Below are 25,765 nucleotides of genomic sequence, written 5' to 3' on the forward strand. Positions count from 1 at the left end.
AGAGTGAGCCCTTATCCTGTATGACGGCTACCACTATAAGATGAAATTTGGGCACAGACACAGTCCTGCATACAGGAAGAACAGCATGTGAAGACAAAAGCAAAGACCAGAGTGACACAGCAGAAACCAAGGAATATCACAGACTGCCAGCATACCACCAGAAGCTAGGCAACAGACACACCAACCAGAATGGGAAGAATCAAGGTAAATTACACATGACTCTTATCTTCTCAGTAGTGAGGAATAATTACACTTAAGACTAAACACTGTGCTGGTCTCACCTACAAAATCTTAGAATCAGGGTATTACTCAAAAGATCAAATTATTTCCATGTAACTCAACTGACCCATAAAAAGGTCAAGAAAAATTTTAGGAATATAAAAATATTCAGTACTCAACAAAGGAAAAATTCACAAATGTCTGGCACACAATCAAAATTAGCAGGCATGCAAAGAAGCAAGAGAACACAACCCATAATGAGAAAAATCAATCAATCAATCAATCAATCAATGGAAACTCAGCCAGAACTGACATAGCTGTTAAAATTAGCAGATTAAGTACATTAAAATGGGTACTATAAATATATTCCACATTTTCAAATCGTTAAGTGGAGTCACAGAAAACATTTTTTAAAAAACACAAACTTGTACAAATGAAAACTACAATGTGTAAGATTAAAAACACACTAGATGGGATTAATAGATTAGACACTGCAGAAAAAAAAACTGGTGAACTTGGAGATACAGCAATAAAATGTATTTCAGAATTCTGACTGCTCAACTGAAATTGGCTGTCAAAACAGAAAAAGAAAAAAGAGACAGAGAAATTAAAATAAAAATAAACATTCACTGAGTTCTGGAACAACCTTAAATACCCTAATACACATGTAACTAAAGTTTCCGATACAGAGGAAAGGGTGAAGAGTAAAAATTTTGAAACAATAAATCAAAAATTTTTCCAATTTTTATAAAAACTACAAATCCATAGAACCACAAGTTCAGCGAGCCCCAACACAAGAAACACAAAGAAAACTACACCAAGGCACATCATAATCAAACTGCTCAAAACTACGGATAAAAAAGAAAATCTTAAAAGCAGCCAAGAAAAAGAGACATATTACATGTAAAGGGACAAAGATAAAGTTGAAAGATTTCTTGTAAGAAACAATGCAAGCAAGTAGACAGGGGAGCAACATCTTTAAATTGCTAAAAGAAAAATGTGTCACCCAGGATTTCTATACCCAGTGAAAATATCTGTCAAAAACAAAAGGAAAATAAAAACATTTCACATTATGAAAGGTGAAGACAGAGTGTGCCACTCACAGACCTGCACTTACAAAAATGTTAAAGAAAGTACTCAGGATGAAAGAAATTGAGACCAGATGTAAACAGGACTTAGGCAAAGGAATGAAGGGGCATCAGAAAAGCTAACTTAAGAATTTTTCAAATTAAACAAAAATAATAATGTAGCATGGGTTTATAATATATATACAAATATCTATGAAAAAGCAGTAAAAAAACTAGTAAAAGATTAATGAATGTGCCCTACAGGCAGGTCAATACAGTACATGTGAAGTGATGTAATATCATCTGAAGCAGACTGTGATAAAAGCCAATCACTAAATTAATACATGAGTTAAAATGATTAAGCTAACAGAGAAAAAACTCAAGTCATAAAAAATACTCCATTAATCCAAAGATGGTAGAAACTGGAAAAGGTGAATAAAGTGCAGACGAGATATATAGAAAATACAAAGCAGGATGATTTGAACTGAAAAATACCAATAATCACATTAAATGCAAAAGGTCTGAACACCTCAATTGAAAGGCAGAGATTTTCAGGAGGGGATGAAGAGGAAGCAAGATTCAACTATATGTTGCCTATAAGAAACACACTGTAACTATATAGACATTAATATGTTAAAAGTGAAAGGTTGAAAAAAATGCATCATGCCAACACTAACCAAAATTAAGATGGAATGGCTGTATTAATACCAAACAGAGTATACTGCAATCCAAAGACTGACAAGGAATGAAGGTTATTTTATGACAAAGATGTCAAATCATCAAGAGGACATATTCATCCTGAATGTACAGGCACCTATTAGCAGAGCTTTAAAAAACAAAGGGTAAAACTGATAGAACTGTGAGGATAAACAGACACAATTATATTAGGAAACTTCATATCCTTCTCTCAACAACTGAGAGAATAAGATCACAGAAAATCACCAAGGATATAGGTGATTTACATTTACGGAATACTCCACCAAAGAACAGCAGAATACACATTCTTTTCTTGTGACACAGCACATTTACCAAGACAGACCACATTACGTATCATAAAAAAAAAAAAAAGACCTCAGTAAATTAAAGTGAATCATGTCATACAACTATACTCTCTCATAACAACAAAAATAAGTAGGAAAGCAGAAACAGATATATGGAAAGTCTCCAAATACTTTAACTTTGCCACTCAAAAACTTAACTACTAATAACCTAGTGTTGACCAGAAGCCTTACTGATAATATGAATAGTCAACAACCACATATTTTGTATGTTATATGAATTACATACTATATTCCTACAATAAAATAAGCTAGAAAAAAAGAAAATGTTTTTTTAAATTATAGCATATCTCCAAAAATTTTCCAATATGTTTATTGAAAAAATATACATATAAGTGGACCCACACCATTCAAATCCATGTTGTTCAAGAGTCAACTGTACATGAAAATGTGGGGGTTATAGCTAAAGCTTTACTTAGGAAAAAAATTATAGTGCTATGCAGCACCTGTACTAGAAAAAGAAGAAATTCTCACCTCGATGATTTCTGCTTCTCTACCTTAATAAACTAGAAAAAAAGTAAATGAAATCCAAAGTAACAAAATAAAGAAAATAATAAACACACAGAGTAGAAACCAATGAAATAGAAAACAAAAAAACAAAAGTCAATGAAACCCCAGTATCTTTCATCAGCATACAATGTAAAAATTCTAAGGAAAATTATAGTAAACTGCATCCAACAATCTAAAAAAAAAAAGGACAACATATCATACAGGTTTTATTTCAGTCATGTAATATCAGTTTAGCATTCAAAAAAATCAATGTAATTCATCAAATTAACTCAAAAGAGAAAAACCACAAGGTAATCTTAACAGATGTGGGAAAAAAATATTTGATAAAGTCCAACATCCATTTCTGATTAAAAGAAAAAAAAACAAAAAGACTTTCAGCAAACTAGGAATAGAAGGTATCTTCCTCAATCTGATGGACATTGGCCAAAACCCTACAGCTAATGTCGTACCTACTGGTGAATGAATGTCCCCTTTCTAAAAAAAAGAAAAAGACAAGGATGTTCTCTTTCACCACTTCTATTCGCAATTGTACTCTATGTTCTGTAAGTATTCTACATTCATGGAGGTCCAAGGAGGTTTCAGCCAGTGCAGTAAGGCAAGAAAAGAAAGACAAGTTAACCAACGAAGCAAACCAAAGGAACAAAACAGCAGCAGACTCAAGACTCCAAGAAGGGACTAGTGGTTACCAAAGGGGAGGGGTGGGGGAGGGCGGGTGGAGAGGGAGGGAGAAGGGGATTGAGGGGTATTATGATTAGTGCACATGGTGTGAGTGGGGTCACGGGGAAGACAGTTTAAGCACAGAGAAAACAAGGGACTCGGTGGCATCATACTACACTGATAGACAGTGACTGCAATGAGGTATGGGGAGGGTGGGGGGAGGACTCAGTAATAAGGGTGAATGTAGTAACCTTTGTAAGAGTGTATCTCAATGAAACCTTAAAAAAAAAAACCATACGCAATATTATGATGTATAAAAAAAAAAGAAAAGAAATACAGGTTCACCAAACAGAAAAGAAGCAAAGCTATCATCACAGACAACAGGATCACCCATCTAGAAAATCTGATCAAATCTACCAAAAAGTAATTAGAATTAGTAACTTCAGCGAAGCTGCAGAGAGCAAGATTAATATGAAAATCTGTTGTATTTATTATATATATTAGCAACTATCATCAGAAACTGAAATTTTAAAAATCGTTTATATTAGTATCAAAAATAAATACTTAGGTAAAAATCTGATAAAAGATGTGAAAGACTTGTACACTGAAAATTAGGAAAGTTAGAGATATTACAGAAACATCTAAATAAAGGGAAATATACCATGTGTGTGAGTCTGAAAAATCTTCATTGACAAAATGTTGATTCTTCCTAAAATTATCTATAGATTCAACACAATCCCAATTGACATCCTAGTAGTTTTTGTAGAAAATGATAAAATAATCTGACAATTTATATGGAGACACAAAGGACATTCAGTCATAATTTTGAGAAAGAAGATAGTTGTAGGACTAACACTACCAGATTTCAGTACTTATTCTAAGGCCACAGTGATATAGGCAATATGGTATTAGCATCAAGAAACACAAATAGATTAATGAAACAGAATACAAAGTCCAGAAACAGACCCACACACATATTTTAGACTCATTTTCCAAAGATGCAAAGGTAATTCAGTAGAGAAAGAATAGCCCCTTCAAGAAATGGTACTAGAATTACTGGATATCCATTTGCAAAAATGATACTACTTGTAGCATCATTTACAAATATTAATTCCAAAGGGATCACAGACTTAAATGTAAAACCTCAAACTGTAAAACCTGGAGGATAAAAATGCCATGGGGAACCTTTTGGATCTTGGTACAATTAGGCAAAAGTTTTCCAAAAGCATGCTCCATAAAAGAACAAATAGGAGGTAATTTAGACTTGATAAAAATGTAAAGCATCTGTTTTTCAAGACACATTGAAGAAAATTAGAAGATAAGCCATAGATAAGCTAGGCGAAAATCTCTGCAAATCATGATATCTGATAAAGGACTTGTATCCAAAACAGATAAAAAATTATTAAAGTTCAATAATAAAGAGAAGAAAAACAGGAGAAACTTTTGTACAAGCACTTCACCAAAGATACAAATAAGCACATGCAAAGATGCTCAACTTCATTCATCACTAGGAAACACAATAAGTATCACTAGACACTTATTAGAATGGCTAAAATTTAAAAGACTGACCACATAAAAATACAGCAAGATGTGGTGGAACTAAACTCTTCTACACTGTTGGTAGGGACGCAAAATGGCATAACCACTTTGGAAAACAGTTTAGCAATGTCTTAAAAAATGAAGCATGCCCCTGACATACAACCCAGTCATACCACTATTAGGTGTTTACCCCAGACCAACAAAAACACATCCATATAAGGATTTATACATTAATATTCAGAGAACTTTATTTCTAACGACCAAAAACTATAAACACCCAACAAGCGAATAAACTATAGCATACCCACAGAATGAAATACTATTCAGTAATACAAAAATGAACTACGGATAATACACTATAATACGGATGAACCACAAAGTGATTATGCTGAATAAAACAACCAGATAAGAAAGATTCCATTTACATAAAAATCTAGAAAAGGTGAAATAATAGGGACAGAAAGCAGATCAGTAGCTACCTAGGGATTGGGGGTAGGGGAGGAGGGGTAGAGGGGGAGGCGCAGAAGCAGAATGACTAAGAAGCACAAGGAAACTTTCAGGGGGTATGTCCATTATCCTGATTGTGGTGAAAGGTTTATGGGTGATACACATCAAAGTTCATCAGATCATACATTTAAATATGTGAAGTTATCTTATGCCAATTATAATAAAGCTACTTTTTTAAAGTTTTAACCCATCCAAAGACTTTGTATAGGTACACTCCCTACCCCCAAAATCCACTTCTCCTACAGCATATCCCATCTCATTTAATGTAACTCAAACCTTCCCACTGTTTAAAACAAACACCTTGAAATTATTCAATACAATATTTTCTATTTTAAAATAAAAGAAAATGCCCATTTTGAAATTTGTAAACATTTATAGAAGGCATGTGTTTAAAACACACACACACACACTGAAACACTGCTATGAAGAATTTTTAAATCCTACCCCCTCTTTTTTTATGTTTCAAAGTCTATGCTGTCCACCCTTCAGGGCCCTCAACAACAGTCTCCTATACCACCAACATTAGTAAACTAAGTTTTCTAAACATGCCTCCACCTTCAACTGGTAGAGCATCCTTCACACCCTGCAGCCTTACAGCATCACCTGCTCAAATCCTATCCACTCCCTAAGACCATGCAAAATACCACTTTCACCAAGTATCTTTTCCTAGTCCTGATTGCTCCTGCTTCTGAACATCTTACAGCACGGATAGTCTACCACGTGATATAGTTATGTAAAGACAGATCTCATCCACCTCCAATTAAATCATAAATTCCCTGAGTGCAGAAGTCTGTTCCTTTGACTATATGGATGAATAAAGCATTTCTGAACATGTGTCTTAAAATACACCTTCAATTTATATTCCTAGGAACATAGACTAATAATTAAATATTAAGGTTTAATTTTTGTCTCATTCTTTGCAAGGCTGTAAGACTGTCCCATTAGCTTGTCTGTCTAATTGAACCAGGCTTTTAATTAAAAGACAGGTTAAAGGGGTAAACATTTTAGAAAACTTGATACAGATATCCAAATTCTCAGGGATTATTTTTGATGCCATTATGTTTCAGTGCTTTAGGACCAAAAGGGAGGGACGAAAGAAAGTTCAAAAGTTCTATGCTTTAACCAACAGACATAAAAAGTAAAGAGCATTGACTGCCATAAAACAAAGCAAAGAGAAGCCAAAGAAAATGAGAGCTGCAACAGTAAAACAGCAGCTCATATTTTCAGGGAATGACACACCAGCCTGCTTGGAAGCTTAGGCACTGCAAGATCTAAGATACTAGGGGTCTTGATCACTGTGACCACACATAATGGACAAATGAATACCAGAAATGTTTTGTTCAATTGCTACCTATTCTTCTCAGGAAAACATTCTTCCTACCTATATTACTCTCCAGGTATTTGTATCTTAAGCTTTATTTAAAACCTTAACATTTCTCATGTCCCTAACCTCAAAACACCGGGTGATTTTTCTTCCCCGTACTCTTCCAGATAAATTTTTATGGCACTTTCTGTATAGCTGTATTGTGTTTTTATCTAACTTGGCATGTACTCATCTTCTCCTCTTACCCTCCTTGGACAAAGCACAGAGTCTGGTATTTCCTACAGAATCTCCCACCCAACAGGACCCAATAAAGACTCAATATAAACCGAAACTAGTATGTTCAAGCAACATTAAAACATATGAAATCACAAAGGTAACTAAGAGCAGGAGAAGGTAACTAACAATCTGATCTTACAACTAAACCTAGGAATGAGAACAGGGGTTCAAGTTCATGCTCTTATTTGCACATAGTCAGTAGAAGATATTCTGCCCAAAAGCTAGCACCCATTTATTAAAAACAAACATGTATCTTTATAAAAGGTCAAAATCTTGAGAAAACTTAAATATGCTAATCATCACAATGGTACTATTTCTATTCTGGAAAAAAATGATCAATTTTACTGAACAGAGTTTTGGAAAACCTGTGCACAATGCTGCTACGTGACTTATGTCTTAAAGAGACAAAGCTAAAGTATTCGTGTTATAAGGTATTTAACTGGGTGAAAATTTTATACAACTTAACTTCTATAATACACATATTGTGGTTACAGGTATTTAACATAGCAATTAAATCCCAATTTCCACTTCTGTTCTAAAATCCGCCTGCCCGCAGTGAGTGGGAACTGCTGCAGATCATTAAACACTCATTTATCAATGTCTCTCACTAGGCAACACAATGCCGCAGCAGAACAGCACACAGAATCCATCCTGAACCCCAGCAACAGCGGCTAATTAGCATAGCCTACCACTAAACCGGCACCACATGATTGGAACTGTTAGTCGCAATGCTAGCCAATCAAACTAGGTTATGCAAATAGCCCACTTTAGTTGCCAGGGCAGAGCTACTTCCAATTGTCCAATAGGAAAACAAGCAATAAACAAGAAATGAAATTGAGCTTTGTCACATTTTCAAGTTGCCCGTTAACACTTTCAGGTTTAGAACAAAATTAACAGCAACTGTACAGGATGAGAACTATATTGTACTTTCTACTCCAAAGCAATCCAGTCATAATACACACACAATATAAAGTAGTGTATCTGTTATAATTTTAACTTTTTACTACATAGATATAAGCTGCAATCAACATTTCAACTACCCCCATCCCTCACTCAAAACAAGCATTATATAAATCTCTCTATACATTCAAATAGATTCTCAAAGATTACATTTTAGAGAAATCCTGCAAAGCATTTTTATTCTATTATAGACAAATAAAGGCATAACGTGGGTATAAAAGGAATACATGGCTCACTGGAAGTCTTCAAACAAGCTTTATCAAACTGAAGAGAAATAACATTTTGTTTTGATCATGACACGTTAATATATAATTTCAAAATAATAAAACCTGAATTAAATATTAACCTATAGAGCTTAGAAAATGCAAACTGGAACAGAGTAAATAACACTCAAATCTGGGAACCCAAGTTCAACTAATATAACCATAACATAAACACATTATAGTCATATGTAAAATTTCTAATGTATAAAACATTAAAAAACACCTATGCGAGTACATACTAACAACTACAAAGATAGTTTTAAAGAACATCAGTGTTCTGACAATTCTTAGTAGTTGAGAGAATTTCTTTAATCTCACATATTCAAAGAAATGCTTTGAAACATGTCAAGGAGACACAGTTCCCAATTGTGCCTTATAATTGTGTCTTTATAAAAGATACAATTTTATTTCAAAATAGATCAACTTGTCCCACCTATCCTAGCAATTATCTTCTTCTAAATGGGAGTACAGATTTACCCCACACCAAGAAGTTAGTGATTTTTAAATATATTTTTCCATACAATGTCTGTAAATGTCTCCAGAAACACTTCCAGCATTTTGCAAAATATACTGAAGTAAGACAGAGGGCAGATTTCCAGCATCAAATTCAAAGAAAACAGCATGTTGGTCCCGTATCACTGCAAATTATCTTCCCCTTTAAGAAAACTAAATTCGCTTTTCCACCATTTCCAAGTACCCATCACCCACACTTTTCTCCTAATTTCTACTGATGTTCTCTCTTCCTGAGGGAGTCTGGATGAAAACCACTTAAAGTCCTATGACACCAAACCAGAGTCAGATTCTTTGAGGAGAGGAATCAGTAATTGAACTTTAAAGCTGGAAAAAATCTAATAGTAACCCCTCATTCTATAAACAAATTGTACTTTTTAAAAATAAGATAAAGATCCTAGGGATGAAAATCAAAGCTCTCCCAAATTATCTTCTAACAGTATCTATGAATAATCTATATATCAATCAGGTACCAAAACTGTTTTGGTCTGTTGTTCATATGAAAACATATTTAAAAATAAGCATTCAAAAAAAACTAGTTCAGACTCATTCCCCCTGCCACGATCTACAAACCAAGGCTTAAGAAGTAAGAAAGGTTTGAAAATCACTCTGTAACCCAAAGCGTTTAATCCATTTCCCAAAAGACTCAATCTCAGTTTACTTCAAACTTTAGATATCATCTATTGTGGTTTTTAACTACTTGGAATGTTTACAAGCCTCCTCTAATGCTAAGGATAAAAGTAAGAACAGAAATAAAAGAGGAAAGTTTTTAAGCCAGTTTAATTCATATTCTTGCCCACAATTATTTAATATTTTGGTTAATTCTCCCATATTCAAGCCTCTCTTACTTCATCCACATTGATAAAACAATCCTAATCCAGTCTGTCTTTCAATCTATACAGCAGTAAATTATATAGCAGTAAACAAAGGCATTTTCCACGTAAATAAGAAGTGTCTTCTGCTCCTCCTCTTAAACATTCTTCCTATCACATAATTTTCCCATCCTTGAAGGTAAAAAACTTAAAACCTCGGCACTCTTACTTTCCTTTGGGGCCCAGAGACACAGGGAAATATCATCTGCCCAGTGACAGATGCTCTGGGCTAAAACATCCTGAATTTAAATGTTGTTCAGTTTATCATCAGTTCTTTTTAAAGCTACTTAATGTGAAGTTTAGGAAAGTTATTAATGAGTACTATATTTAGAATCAGAAATTAAACATTTGAAATGTTTAAAAATAGTTAACTCACTGATTTAGAAATCTTCATTATATAACGTGTGTATTTTAGAATTCCTAATATGTTTTCTATGTATACAATTAACGATTAGCTTTTTAAAAATACAGTACTTCAACTGCGTTTTCTACCCTATATTGTAAGAATAAATAACTAGTAGCTTCTCATCTGCAGTTATTGATGCTCAAGATGTATAAACTGCCTCAATTCTCTCAATGTAGGAACAGGCCACTATTATACCAAGTAATAAATCATCCAAGATTATCTCAAATGACAAATCATATTATACCAGTGACTTTTTATTTTAGGGAGAAACACAATGTAGCTTTGTGGTTTTGATAGAAATGTATTTTTCTTTTTAAACTTGAAGCTATCCAATTTGTAAAAATACTTTAAAAATTCTAAGCAACTATTTTGGTCAAGTTTGTAATACCTCATTCTATAAAGTGACATTGCCACCATGTTTTGCTAGACATCTTTTACAAAAGGTTAAGCCCAGCAGGTGCCTGCACTCCCCCAACTTAAAAGCAATCTTGATGCTCTTTTCCCCTCTTTCCCATAAATCTGCTTAGGAAAAAACCGAAAGTGAACTGTTATTTAAATCTGGATTATAGACATACATTTTTAAATCTTGAACTATACTATTGTGGCTCAACTAACTCACATTTGACCCATGATCCCAGTCTCTTCCTCCTTCCTTCTTAAATCAAAGAAGGCACTTAGAACATCCAACTACTCACAGTTGTGTATTAAATATATTTTTGTTCCCTCATCCAGGTATCATGGAAATATAACACCTGCCTGGTCAAGACTTTACTTAGCTAAATATTATCATAATTAATGCACACTGCCAAAACAGAAAAAAAAAGATTTTTGCAAATTAACTTGGGGGTTTAAAAACCTTTTTTATATCATGCTTATCAAGGCAATAAACAGTTTCATCTTTCTTAAGCATCTTCACCTTAAATTGCATGAAGTATTTTTTTTTGTCAGTTTCCATGTCATATGAAAACAGAACAGATTTAACATATTTAAAGGGTATATTTAGTCTGACTTAAAAAATGAATATGAAAATTCACTTTCAAGAGCCCAGGGTGGAAAGCACCTGAAAGACGTAAGCAGCCATCCTCCACAGCAGCTGAAGCCTACATAATAAAGAGAGGCCATGTATTTGTCCACGAGATAATGGACAGAACATGTGGACAGGTCAAGGGCAGAGAAAAATGGGCTTCCAAAGCAAGTCCAAACCAAAAGTCACAAATGCAGAAACAGAAGTACAGTTGTTGACTTTCAACAGAGTTGCTTCTTACATGGGCAACTCTAAGTGGTATACTACCAGTGGGTAGCAGCAGGGAAGTTTAATTGGGACTAAAAAGGCTACCTACTTCTTCACATATACTACCAGAATTCATTAGTAAATAAAAAATCGAGAAGAGCCATAATTGGAGTAGAGCCTGAGAAAATCTTTTAAGACTATCAGCAAGGAATGGAACCAACACCACACCCAGAAGCTCTGTTTCCTCAGTTGTAGGAAGTAGGAGCTTCTGAAAAGAAAACCAAGAGCACTAGACAGTTTCAGTACAGTTGTTCATATCCTCCATAATATCCACCAAACAGCAGTAACGAATCACAAAAATAAAAGCAATTCATTAAAGCATAGGATGGAGACTTAACCAGTGATTCAAAGACTGACAAATTTCTTCAGACAGAAGTTCAATAGAATCACACTAATAATCAAAGTAAGGTCAGAAAGACCAAGAGCTGAAGGCTGGCACCCAGAACCACAGCAAAAGTGACAGGTGTCATTCTGGGAAGAAAAGGAAAACTGGAGTACAAGGAGGGGCAGAAGTTGGATTGATTTACTAGACTTAATGCATGGCCAGCCTCTCCCAATGGCTCTAAGAAGTATCTACTGCACAGTCAACACTGAGTCCCAGCCACTCAAAAACACAATGAACAGTCATCGTCAGGCTAAGGCCAAAGAATTGCGGTGAGGATACTAAGCCACACACCGAGAAAAGGCCACACAGGCAAAAGCACAGGTCCGTACTGCTATCTGATGTCTCCAACCCAGCAATGGAAGGATGAAAACCTTCTTGCTAGGACCCCAAATCATATTCACTGAACTAAAGCCTGTCAGTCAGTCCAACATCTCCACAAGGGTCAGACCTGCACTCAGGACTTTTCAGTTGAGAGAGAAACTAACAATGGCAGAAGTAGTTCAGGTTCTTGAGTTGGGCAACTGGGGTTCACATCATCATTTTATCACCTCAATCCTGGTGTTCACATTTCTCCTGTGAGTGCAACAAACCTAGTAACTCAATATTACAACTCCCCCTATACAGGTCCTAATACACCATGTGTTTTTCCAGTATAGTTTTCAGTTTTCCATTTTCAAGAGAACCTCAAGACAAAAGCATGGAATTCAGTTAGAATTAAGAAAAGATGCCTAAGTGTAAATAGTGATTGTCTGAGAATAAAGATTACGATCCCTGACTTCAAGCTCTACTACAAAGCCACAGTAATCAAGACAATTTGATACTGGCACAAGAACAGACCCACAGACCAATGGAACAGACTAGAGAGCCCAGATATAAACCCAAACATATATGGTCAATTAATGTAAGATAAAGGAGCCATGGACATATAGTGGGGAAATGACAGCCTCTTCAACAACTGGTGTTGGCAAAACTGGACAGTTACATGCAAGAGAATGAAACTAGATTACTGTCTAACCCCATACACAAAAGTAAACTCAAAATGGAGCAAAGACCTGAATGTAAGTCATGAAGCCATAAAACTCTTAGAAGAAAACATAGGCAAAAATCTCTTGAATACAAACATGAGCAACTTTTCCTGAACACATATCCTCAGGCAAGGGAAACAAAATCAAATATGAACAAATGGGACTACATCATGCAAAAAAGCCTCTGTACAGCAAAGGACACTATCAGCAGAACAAAAAGGCATCCTACGGTATGGGAGAATATATTTGTAAATGACATATCCGACAAGGGCTTAACATAGAAAATACATAAAGAACTCACATGCCTCAACACCCAAAAAGCAAATAACCCTATTAAAAACATGGGCAAGAATATGAACAGACAATTCTCCAAAGAAGAAATTCAGATGGCCAACAGACACATGAAAAGATGCTCCACATTGCTAATTATCAGGGAAATGCAAAATAAAACCACTATGAGGTATCACCTCACAACAGTTAGGATGGCCAGCATAGAAAAGACTAGGAACAACAAATGCTGTCAAAGATGCAAAGAAAGAGGAACCCCCTACACTGCTGATGGGAATGTAAACTAGTTCAACCATTGTGGAAAGCAGTATGGAGGTTCCTTTAAAAAAGTCAAAATAGGAATACCATTTGACCCAGGAATTCCATTCCTAGGCATTTACCCTAAGAATGCAGGATCCCAGATTCAAAAAGACATATGCACCCCTATATTTACTGCAGCACTATTTACAATAGCCAAGAAATGGAAGCAACCTAAGTGTCCATCAGTAGAAGAATGGATAAAGAAGATGAGGTACATATACACAATGGAATATTATTCAGCCATAATAAGAAAACAAATCCTACCATTTGCAACAACATGGACAGAGCTAGAGGGTATTATGCTCAGTGAAATAAGCCAGGCAGAGAAAGACACATACCAAATGATTTCACTCATCTGTGGAGCATAAGAACAAAGGAAAAACTGAAGGAACAAAAAGCAGCAGACTCACAGAACCCAAGAATGGACTAACAGTTACCAAAGGGAAAAGGACTGGGGAGGGGGGGAAAGCAGGGAAGGGGAAAAAGGGGCATTACGGCTAGCACACACACAATGTGGGGGGGAGGGGGGCGCAGGGAATGCAGTATACCACAGAGAAGACAAGTAGTGACTCTATAGCATCTTACTATGCTGATGGACAGTTACTGTAATGGGGTATGGGGTACGGACTCGATAATGGGGGGAATCTAGTATCCACAATGTTGCTCATGTGATTGTATATAAAGATACCAAAAGAAAAAAGTTATAAAAAAAATTCATCACACAGTTCATTTAAAATGGTGAGTTTTATACTTCAATAAAGCTGATTATCAACCAATCAAAAAAAAAGTGATTGTCTGGTGGCTAAAGGCTGGGAGGTAGAAAGAAAGTCCTAGAGCACTTGTTTCCTATCTTGGGAAATTAAGAGAAACTATCTAAAAACTGATGGGTCAAGAAAGAGATATTAAAATTGAAATCAATTGTATAAAATTTTAGTAAGAATCAACACAGAAACTTTAAAAGAAGAAAAGAAATTGGCAGGAAAAGTGGTAGCATAGACACCTACTTGATTTCCTTCTGGGAGGACAGTCATTAAATTTTTAAATAATAAAATAGAGCTATAAACACATTACTGTATTTAAAGTGATGCAAGTAACCAAATGAATAATTTAAAAATTGAAGATTGATAGGGGTTTTACCATTAAGGAGAATAAGGAAGAGGAAAACTTGTTTTCATTTTTTTACTTCCCAAATGGATTAAACTTTATTAACGTGTATGTAAATTTAGCTATCAATTCTTACTATAGAAGAAAAGTACAAATCTGAATTTAACATGTCAGTTGAGCATGGCCTGAATGAATACATGGTTGATTGTAACCAGCAGATTACAGAAACAACATTCAACGATTTTTTTTTAGCTTTTGTAACTTCATACAAAGAAGATCTAGGTTTTACTAACTAGATAAAATACTTACATTTTTAAGTGTCTGCTTTTGAGTACTCGATTCCATGTAGTATATTTTGGCATATTTTTTAGATAGTATGTAAAAAATGGAAGTAAATTTAACTTGTGTTTCTCTAATCTCTAACATAGATCCACTTAATTTGGATCACTACACTTTTTTAGAAGACTAGAAAAGAGGATACAGTACTCAACCAAACTCAAGAGGGACCAATACCTAGCCTGATGTCAATTACCAAAGGAAAAGGGAGAAAAAGCACTTAAAAGTAAAATCATATACTACACCTTTGAAGGAGATGATCTACACTATCAAACCTTAACCAGTAGCTTTTTCACATCAGCGTTCTTATTTTGGGTTTTCCTTTCAAAGGATTTTACTTCTTAAAGTAAACCAAAATTTATTCTAAAGACTTTTTAAACAGTGGCCAAATCTATACATTTTCTAAAGCTACAAAAACCAAATTCCATCAAATTATTCCTAAAACCAATCATTTTACTTCGCTTTAATCTACAATTCAAATCACCATCCACAATACGCATCTTCACAACCCGTATTTGTTTAAGAACACATTCCTTTTTAAAGCAGTAATTACTTCCACAGACTTTCCAGAAGAGCTAATATAGATAAGCTTATACATCTTATCAGAACTTAAGAGTAAATTATTGATGAAGCCCTTGGGAATCCCTTTAAAACAGGAAATACAACACACAAAGGTCACCACAATCAACAGATTATTAATGGGTTCAACAAATATTTAAATCTATTATATTTCAAGCTTTACACTAATAAGAGAGTCCTAATTCCTCCATACAAAACCTTAAAAGGCTCCTGTATAAAATAATCTTATGAACAAAATTGAAAGAAATGCGAACTAGAAAATGTATTATTAGCAGTAAGTAAAAAGTAGAAACATGCTAAGGAAGAGTCAGGAGTCACACTCCTGGGTATGCATCCTAGCTCCATGCCTTACTAGCTGTGTGACTTGGGCAGGCTATCTAACCTCTCTGGCTGTGTTTATCATCGCACCTATCTCAGAGTTGTCATGATAAATGAGTAAATAAATGATCATTTAGAATAGCTTAGGGCATATAATAAAGGTTCAATGAGGAACTCATAAATAAATAAAAAACTCAAGAGAAATATCAGCAAAGAACATTAAAAGAAAATTCACAGACCATATGAATAACGTAAGAAAACCTATTCAATTTCACTAATATTCAAACAAATGCAAATTAAAATATTCCGTATCACATTGGCAAACATTTTTAAATACCAAAGATTCTACAGTACTGGAAAATTCTGACATGTAGCTGGTAGAAAAATAAAATGTACTTTAAGAAGATACTTTATGTATCCAAAGTCTTTAAAATGTACATATCCTTTAACCGAACAACTGTAACTTCTAGGAATTGGATCTAAGGCAATAAATCCAAGATGAACACAAAGACTTCCACAATAATGTTCACTTAAACATTATTTATGAACTAATTAGCAATAATGGGGAATAGGTTAAATAATAACTGATTTGTAGAATACTAATAAGCATTAAAAATGATGCTATACAAGAGTATTAATGATGGAGAAATGCTTAAATTTTAAAAGACTGTATAGTAAGTAAAATATGACTCCAAGTTTATTTCTTAAAAATTGTTTGAAGAAGCCACATGCACAGAAAGTCATAGGCAATAAGTATACTAAAAAAATACAATGATACTCTGAGTATTAGGATTTCTGGTAATTTTTATTTTTATTTTTACTCTTCTTTGAAACAGTATGATTTTTAACTAAAAATATATAAACTAGATGGGTGGTAGCTGCACCACTGTGTGATTTCAATGAAAATTCAAACTCACTAAAAAAGAAAATGCATGAATTTTATGTGAATTATATTTCAAGGAATATTTATACACATGCATTATACTTATTAAAAAAGTAAGGAAGGTGGAGTAAACGGTCCCTATCCTCAAAGAGAAAAAAGTTACAAATGTGTCATGTTTTATTTAATGGGGAAGAGGGAGAACTGAAGTACCTCAGAAATATTTCAACCATAAAACTGCATAACTGCAACAAAGTATTTTTCTACTATATTCATGTAAAATGGGTTTTATACAATCATTTCAAGTACATCAGTATGAAAAAACAGACTGTTAATTTTAGTTAACTTGTTTCACAGAAAAAAACACTTTACCCAGCACATTTTTTTCCCTATACTACTATGCTCCTGAAAATTCTTTCTGAATAATTTCAGAGTCCAATCATAGACCACATAGTAGCAGGTAAGCAGAAAAATCAGCATCAATGCCTAATAAATGAAACAGTCCTTCAACACAAATTTTAAACTGCTGTAAATGAGATACGAATTAAAATTCTAAGTCTAATAATACAGACAAAACAAATAAAATTTGAGGCATTAACATGTAATTTGAGAAGACATGCCAATTTCTCAAAGAGAAATTCAAGAAAATCTAAGCCCAAATATGCATAACAGTAAGGTAACTGGGAAGGGCCATGATGATAATAAAAGTTAGAGCTTATCTACTGGGCATGTGCTACGTATGCACTCTGCACTACATGTATTACGAGGCAGTGTTACCGTTATTTTGTTTCTCATTCCCCATATGAAGAAACTGAGATTTGGAGCTTTGTAGTTTGCTCTCATAGTTAGCTTTATATTAATGTATTTATATCACACCCCAGATCAATTTTCCCTTCTTTTCATTATGTGTCTTGTGGTGCAGGAGTGTGACCTACTGATTCCCGTATTTAGGAACATCACTGAAATTTAATCAGTAACTTTATCCCCCTCTCTTCCCTCTTCTGCCAGTGTCTGATTTGAAGTAGCATCTTTCTACTCCCCTTGAGTAACTGAAGCAATCAGCAACTTTATTCTTTCTTATTACTATTTGCATTCAATTGTATTTGCTTCATTGCAGAGAACACAGCCATTACAAATTACACTCACTCATAACCATCATTTAAGTTTCACAAGTATCTATTTAATGCTCCTTTTTTATCAATGGCCGCACAGTGGTTTCTTTGGTTGCCAGTTCATTCTCCAGTAGATTCCTGATGTGTTAAGAAACAATAGTCCCCAAATTCACACTCATTTTCACAACATTTTGTCTGCCATTCTTATGCTTTAGTCAATTTGACTAGATATAAAGCTCCTGGCTCTCTTTTGTTTTCCCTGAGATGTCACTCCATTGCTTCTGGCATAAAGCATTGCTATCAAAATCAGGTAATCTAATATTCTTCCCCTTAAAAATGACTTGGGTCTTTGCCTAGATACCCCAAGAATTTCCTTTTGTTTAAAGACCAGTAATTTGTACAGAAGATGTCTACATACTGGTCATTTCTGGATTAATTTATCCAAGTACACAGCATGCCCTTTCCAAATGTAGTGGTTAATCTTTAATTCCAGGAAATTTACTTGAGTTTTCATTATTAGTATTTATTAAGTTTCACTGCTTTGGTTCTTCTTCAGACTTATTTCTCCAATGTTGAAACTTCACTGCCTGTCTTTAATAACTCATTTTCTCTAGAATGCATCTTTTTCTTCAATTCTTTTTTTTGTTTAAACTTTTTTTCTCCTATTCATCTTGTTTCTCTGAAGAAATTTTCCATTGGGTTTTTTCACTCACGTTTGCTTCGTTTTTTGAGTAATTTTCTTTTTATTCTCTTTCCTGAGTTACCACAATTATAAGACTTCCTTATTTGGATTTATGTAGCTCCTTCCTTATTTGTATGACTTTCTGAATTTCTTTGGGGTTCATTTTGAACCACTAAGTTACAGTTTTCACTAGTTTTATGGGTATTTCTTTCTGGCATGCTTTATTGTCTGCAGAAGTATTGTTCTGCCCCTTATTCCTTTTTTTCTTATAAAACCTCTGTGAGGAATTTGACTGTGACCCTTCGCCACTGCTCATTTTCATGCAAAACAAAAAACTTTAAGGAAACTTAGTAGCTTTTCCAGCCTCAGTCTGAGTCTTTTTCTGTTTTCATAAAGGAGACTATAATACAGCCTTATGAATGAGATCTGTGCTTTCACCTTCTCCCACTTGATCTGAGCTGTTTTCATTTGCCTCCATGACTCCATTTTGCTTCATTTGGATTCTATTTCCAGCAGCATCTCCTTAAGTGGGGGATGGGGGGGTGCACTTGATCAGGACAGGAGCTTCAACTGGTTAGTTTTGAAAATTCATAAAGGATCAGATGGCTCTGACCCCTCAGAACTCACTGTGGGCCCCTCGTTTCCTGGGAACTTAAAAACATCTCTCAGTTTCAGCTGCTTTCTCAATTTTGCTTGCCACGCTTTCCAGGGAGTCTTTGTTGACCATCTTGGGGTTCTCCTGATCTCAGGTCCATCAGATACCCTACTGCTTCCTTCTGCATTGCTCTGTACAAATGTTAACACCTCACATGTCTTAATAGTTACTAGAGATATGTCCTTAGCTGTTTGTATTAGGGTTTGTAGGGAGACTTCACCTAGTCTTGTAGAAGGTGTCTCTGAGTTTTTGGTTTTGCTTCCTAGACACTCAGTTTTTAAGGGAAATTGTGGAGATTCAAAAAAAATTTCCTGCTATCACCTTCCCAGAACTCAAACATTCTTTTGGAGGTATATTTACCAAGTATCTCCAAAATCTAAATAAATGAACATTAACCTATTTGCTTTCACCTGCGTCTTGAAAAAAGGCACTAAGGTCAAAGAAATACAACTGCAATGTGGCTAACCTCAGGTTTCCCATCATCTTTTCTATATCTTATGTTCTCCTTTTGTGATATATGCATGATGTAATCATTACTAATCGCTTCCACTTAGAAATTAGAAACTTAAACAATAAAAATATGCACTATAAAAGGAAAAGGAAGTAGTGAATGAGGAACTCTTAAAACATCTGAAGAAATATATTAAAGCAGTAATGCACGTTAAGATATTTTTAGGCATTAGTAGGAGGGCAAAATTGTTCTCTTTGCAATAATTTTTTGAGCACATTTTTGTCCCAGGAACACTGCTAGACAGACACAAGACATACAAAGAGGATAGGACCTGCTGTTCAAAGTGAGAGCAGATCTCTACAGTTAGTTAAGTTTTTGATAACATAGGGAAACATTTATGAAATAATGTTAGGCCAATAAAAAGATGTTAAATAATAAAAAATAGATTCTACCCAAGGACATCATCCTGTATGGATATTCAAGGTAATCTCAAATCATCAAAAATGGCACAGAAAACAAAAACCTGGAGGGGATATGCCATAGCACAGTGGACAATAGAACTCTGGTGTGTTTCCTTCTTACCTATTTCCTTATAAATTTCCTGTTTTTTCAGTGATTGTATATTACTTAATAAACAGAGAAAAAGTAAAAACCTGAGAGCAAAAAAAAAAAACCACTGGATTTACCATTTACCAAATAGATTTGTTGAATTATTCAGAGCAAAATGAGATTGCAGGGGGTTAAGAAACACATGAGAGCTCAAGAAGGGAAAACGCATGTAGAGAAAGACCAGATACACAGGATCACGTGAAGAACAATTCCAAAAGGAGGCAAATTGGTAATACACACTGTACAAACCCTTTGGCTCCCTCAATTCACCCTGCATGTGAATGGGATTAAGGAAGTTGGGATTTTTTAATGTACAGATCTGATTTCTAATTGTTCTAAAACAATATGCCATACACCTATGATCACTGAAATACGCAATGTGCCCTAAAAACTTCAATTTTAAAATTAGCTAGGGACAAAATTTATAATTTTGCACATCAAATTATTTTAAGCACTTAAGTTCATACATATAAGAAATATGACACTATGAACAAATCACAATTTAAAATAAATTTCTCAAGTATTCTTCCCCAAACAGTTATAGCTCTCTATGTTCTAGAACTATTTTAACTTTTAAAGTGACTAACTTATCACTACTGTTAACAATCTTAGTTGTTAAAGAAGCCCATGTCAACAAAATAAAGAATAGGATCAAGTGCTGTATACAACAGCTCTTCCCAAATACAAATAATGTTCCATTGGATGTTAATGGGTATGTGTAAAAAATAATTTTATTTTTAGTATTTTATTTATATATTATATAACTTTATATAATACATACTTATATGTAATTTATAATATATTTATAATATTTAGTTTATAATAAATATACTTATTTATTATTTTTATTTATTATACTATTAATGATGGGGAGGTCCTTTTTTCAAAGAAATGGAAAAAATACAAGAGCTTTTATGTTAATATGCACAGTAATCTATGAAGTGGTCATTTCCCAAATTCAGTCTCAGAAGGAAGTGATCCTACATCTTTAATAAACTGAATTTGGTCACCTCTTAATTCAAAGGGTCAAGACAGACTCCTAATTCCCAGGGTGACAGTGTGTCTGTCACTCATCACTTACAGGAATAAAGAGTAAATGGGAGACGAAGGTGTGCAGGGGAGACATCCAGGAGGTAGTTACATGAGTCTGGAACTCAGGTGAGAAGAGTAGAATACAAATGTAGATTCTGAAACCACCAACATGGGGGTCAGGTGAAGTTGTTGCTGTGAATGCTATTAACCAAACAGTATTTTCTGATTTTACTCTAGATGACTTGAACTCAATAGATAAGTTTTTAAAATTTATCATAAACATCCACTACACCACCTGTTTACTCTCTGCCCCCTCCTCCAAATGAACTATGTTTTCCTGGATTCCTAAGCACAGGGATCCTTACAGGCAGAGCACCTGGTACAATGCAAATATTAGCCAAATGAATGTATGGTCAGAAGTAAATTTTCTTCCAAAAATAAAAAGATCCGATTTTGCCTCATTTATATAGCAATCGTATCTTAAAATAGGCAAAAAGACCCTCCAATTAAACAAATACAAGAGCACCTATATACACATGTACTAGATATACATCAAAAGCTTGGGGTTCAGAATCGGTATTAAGCTTTTGATCTTGAAAGTCAAAACAACTTCAGTGTCCTTCCTAGTATCCCTGAACCTGCACCTAATCAACGAAATGGTATGAGACACTGAAGTTATCATCACATTTAAACATACAGTCAGTCCCATGAACGCCTAAGGAAAAACAGAATATTCACTTTCGAGTGTGCATGAGCACTCTAGAAATAACATTCACTGAAAAACTCCTTATGAACTTTTGTGTGTTAAAACTCTACCAGCTGAAGTATAATAAATGTGTGCATAGTAATACAAGAGCAAACTGCTGCATTAATTAATGATTAGGAAAGCTGTTAATTTTATGTTCAAAAACAATTATTAACTTTTAAATTGTTAAAAGGGAAATACATCAATAGTTAATACATACATTAGAAGCAGCCAGATCTTCCTTACTAGGGTTTCCTTCTTTAAGCCAATAAATGTTGATAATTTTTTAAAGAATACAAGCCCAAATAAGAGAGACTGGACTATAAGACTAATCTTTGTAGAATTTTGTGTTCCAGCATTCATAAAATTAACTAGATAATCTTTATAAACTGTATTTACTCTTTAGATATTTATTTCATTTCATTTCATCCATAAAATGCCATTCAAGAAAAAGCTATTTGGGAACACTTCGTATCTTGTGAAGATAAAATTGCAACTTTGCCACCTCAAAATTTCATAAGGGAACATCTCCAATATCATTAATATTCATGGATAAATCTATGAGATACCCCAAAAATACTTTGTTCCTCTACTGACCTCAGTTGAAAGTGAGCATCTACTTGGTATAGCCAATGTGCAGTATAGTGCCCAAGGAGCAATCCGGGAGCTGACAGTGCTGAGAAACTGTTCCTGCACCAAAAGGTCAAACTTATAAAATCTGACAACAAAATTTTCATAAAACTCTAAATTTTTTCTCTCTAAATATTCCTATTTAACTTCTCTATGATGGTGATATTCAGCCTCAGCATCATGTTGGTTTTATCAGCCACTCAGCCAGAATGTGTATATGGTGCACCTCATACAGGTATGTATGTATGTGCACACCTGAGAGACAGATTATGGAGATGACTACTCAATCACCTTTTCCTTAAAAAAGAATTACCATTAGTTTGAGTCCCTCTTGACTGTAAATATTATTTGTTCTATAATTTAAGAATATATTGAAGCACATTTCTTCATTCAAAATGGTACATCTGAGACATATTTTTAAATTCCACTTAAGTCAAAAATGGTATTATTTTTTAGAAAACAAAGATCACCAAAAATAAAAACCAAATGCAAAAACTAAGAATTACACCAGTGATGTAATTAAGTATCTATTCAAGGCTTATATATTTTTCTTATTCCAGTTAAAGAACACATTTTCAGTTTATAAATATAATCAAATAAGACTATCTCTGACAAAGTCTACAAATATAAGCCACTTGCTTCAACAAAATGCCTCACAATTGGCCTGATTTAAGAATATACTGGTTTAAAGTCAACAGTTTATCCATTAATTACACTTTTTTAAGAGTTTGAACACAGTCATAGATGGAATAGACTCCATTTTCCCAAGTATGAATAAGATCACCTGGATTAATTATACAGCAATCAAAAATATTCTTTCAAAAATGCCTTCATATTGCTTTTCCTGTATAAATATAAATGACAAAAGGCATGAAAGGAGAGGAGGAAGGAAACAAATAAAAAAGAGAAAGAGGGATGGAGAGAAAGAAAGAAAAAACAAAATTCCAGATCCTATTTCTTTAAGGAATCATACATATGGGTGTAATATTAATTTGTCAGTCTTATTTAAGATACCCTAGCATCTACTCCCTATGCCTTTAAAAGATTTGCTCTATTCTAATAGGGATCTGAAGGAAACATGTATTCAACCATAAAGGTGAATATTCTATTTATTTAACAGAAATACTTCAATTCTCACCAAAGTATTAGACAACCATCCACTTTTGAAATGGTCAAGTACCAGCAATTACTATGCTGTATTCATAGTAATACCATTGGTAAGTCACTGATTAGCAAACTCACTCCCAAAGTCAAATTTAATAAATAACCCAACTATCTTTTGCATTGAGTGATCTGAGTGAATTCCTCCCATTAATGATGTTTATCTGAAAGCTCCCCCATTCAAAATATACCACCACCAATTCCCACATTCTCTCAGACAGCCATAGTTTTACGATATTTCAAAACTTGAGTCACCTGTATGCATCGTCTTCTTTCAAGTCTCATATCATCCTGATGGGGTGGGGGAAGGGAGGGAAGAGTCCAGCAGCAAAACTATACACTGTGTGAAGAAAAACAGATTATGATAAGAGATAAGGATGCAAGACAATTACCCCTAACCGAGGAACATCTAATGTAACAACAATCCCCAAAACACTGAGAGAAAATTACTGCAAATTCATTTACTAACATTCATTTAAGCTTACTTGAAAATAATTCTAATGAAAAGTGATTACATATAACCTGAAGTATTCGACTGTGAAGGAGAAAAAGTTAAATTTGCCTTCCACCCAATGAAAATTCCAGGCATTTCTAGGTATGAAGTAACAGTCAATATTCCACGGAACTATATAAATTATCTGGAGAGAAAAATCTATATTTTGTAATGTCCATCAGTTCACCAATCATGTGAGTTCACTTTTCATCACAGCTTACTAGCAGAGGTAAGCAGAGGTAATTAAAGTCACTTATAGGAAAGATAACATCAATCTATCAATGGTATTTGTAAATGAAATTCTCAAACACTGTTCACAAAGGCTCCCCCTAAGCTCACAAGCCCCCTTTTGGTCTCCAGGTGGTTTCTCTTACTCTATTATAATTCTTTCACTGTACTTCCTGTTTATTGCTTCCACTGCTACCTCACGAGATTAGCAAATTTCAAAACGGCTGATGGGAAAGCAAAAGCAACCTCATAGTTATCAAATGAGAGCACAGAGTAACAAAAGAGATAAACATACACACAGGCTTTTCAAACCTTATTTATTATAAATGAGTTCGATATAAAAATTTATTTTTTAAATTGACATTGTGTAATTCAAAAAATATTACAAAGGAAATAATGTTGTTTATGTTAGCCAAGTTCCCAGCCTAGCCAAAAGAAATCTACTGATACCAAAAGACATTACTGGTCATGAGCAGTGGGGACACTTAAGAAGAATTACATAAAGTTAACTAATTCTAAATCCTCTATCCGGACAAATTCTAAAATAGGTTGTATTCCTTTGTTAGCTCTCTCTCAACTCCTAATACCTGTAATTCCCTAAATTTTACATGATGGTATCCCAATCATCCTGCTTAATAATCCTTTCCCTTAAGTAGCTCTATGTTCCTAAGTTACCATTCAGTTTCTGTTGCCTCAGTGTATTCATTTCAGGTATATAACAGGAAGAAATCAACTGGACTGAAATAATTCATTTTAAAACTTGCAATTTCAAACAAGGATGCTAGCTAGCTAGCCCAAATGAACCTCTAATTGGTAGAATTCTAATAATGTAGCAAAACAAAGTAAAAAACTACTGAGGTAGTTTGAAGAAAAACATTTTAGACAGTGGGTCATAAAAAACATTTTAGACAAGACTCATATATTCGAGTCTGTATTTACTGACCCCAAATATTTCTCCTTTTCACTTACTTCTCCCTCCAACTTCTGAATTTCCAGGTTTTTTAAAAGCCAGAAGTTTGTACTCCAAATAGCAACAAATGAAAGAGGAGCTCAAGGGGCAGGGGTTTAAATGAATGAATTAGTTGTAACTTAGGAATTGCTGTGCCTAAAAATCAATACCTATATTCCAGACTCCATTCCTTAGGAACCACCTTTCCTGTTTAGATGCTGCTATGGTATCAGTAAAACCTTAGACATGGAACCAACTGGTACCCAATTTGGGGGACATATGGATAGACAGATGGATGGATGAACATTATTAGAGCACTACATCAGAACAGTTTTATTTGCAAA

The 25,765-nt window shown here is 34.3% G+C and overlaps 1 protein-coding gene across 16 annotated transcripts in view; it reads right to left on the reverse strand.

The window, feature by feature from the left end:
* The window catches only part of DYRK1A (dual specificity tyrosine phosphorylation regulated kinase 1A), a 151,488-nt gene that overhangs the window by 73,441 nt on the left and 52,282 nt on the right, over positions 1-25,765 (reverse strand). For 13 of the 16 annotated variants that reach the window (XM_073231353.1, XM_073231348.1, XM_073231361.1 and 10 more), the window contains one exon: positions 24,007-24,091. The exons of 1 other annotated variant lie outside the window; for it this stretch is intronic. In XM_073231353.1, coding sequence (XP_073087454.1) covers positions 24,007-24,016 — 10 coding nt within the window. In that variant the 5' untranslated portion in view covers positions 24,017-24,091. Of the gene's footprint in view, positions 1-22,557; positions 22,651-24,006; positions 24,092-25,765 lie in introns of those variants that run through there. 2 more of the 16 variants (XM_073231356.1, XM_073231357.1) reach the window with 1 other exon arrangement.

Source organism: Manis javanica, chromosome 3 (genome assembly GCF_040802235.1).
Source record: "Manis javanica isolate MJ-LG chromosome 3, MJ_LKY, whole genome shotgun sequence".
NCBI lineage: Eukaryota > Metazoa > Chordata > Mammalia > Pholidota > Manidae > Manis > Manis javanica.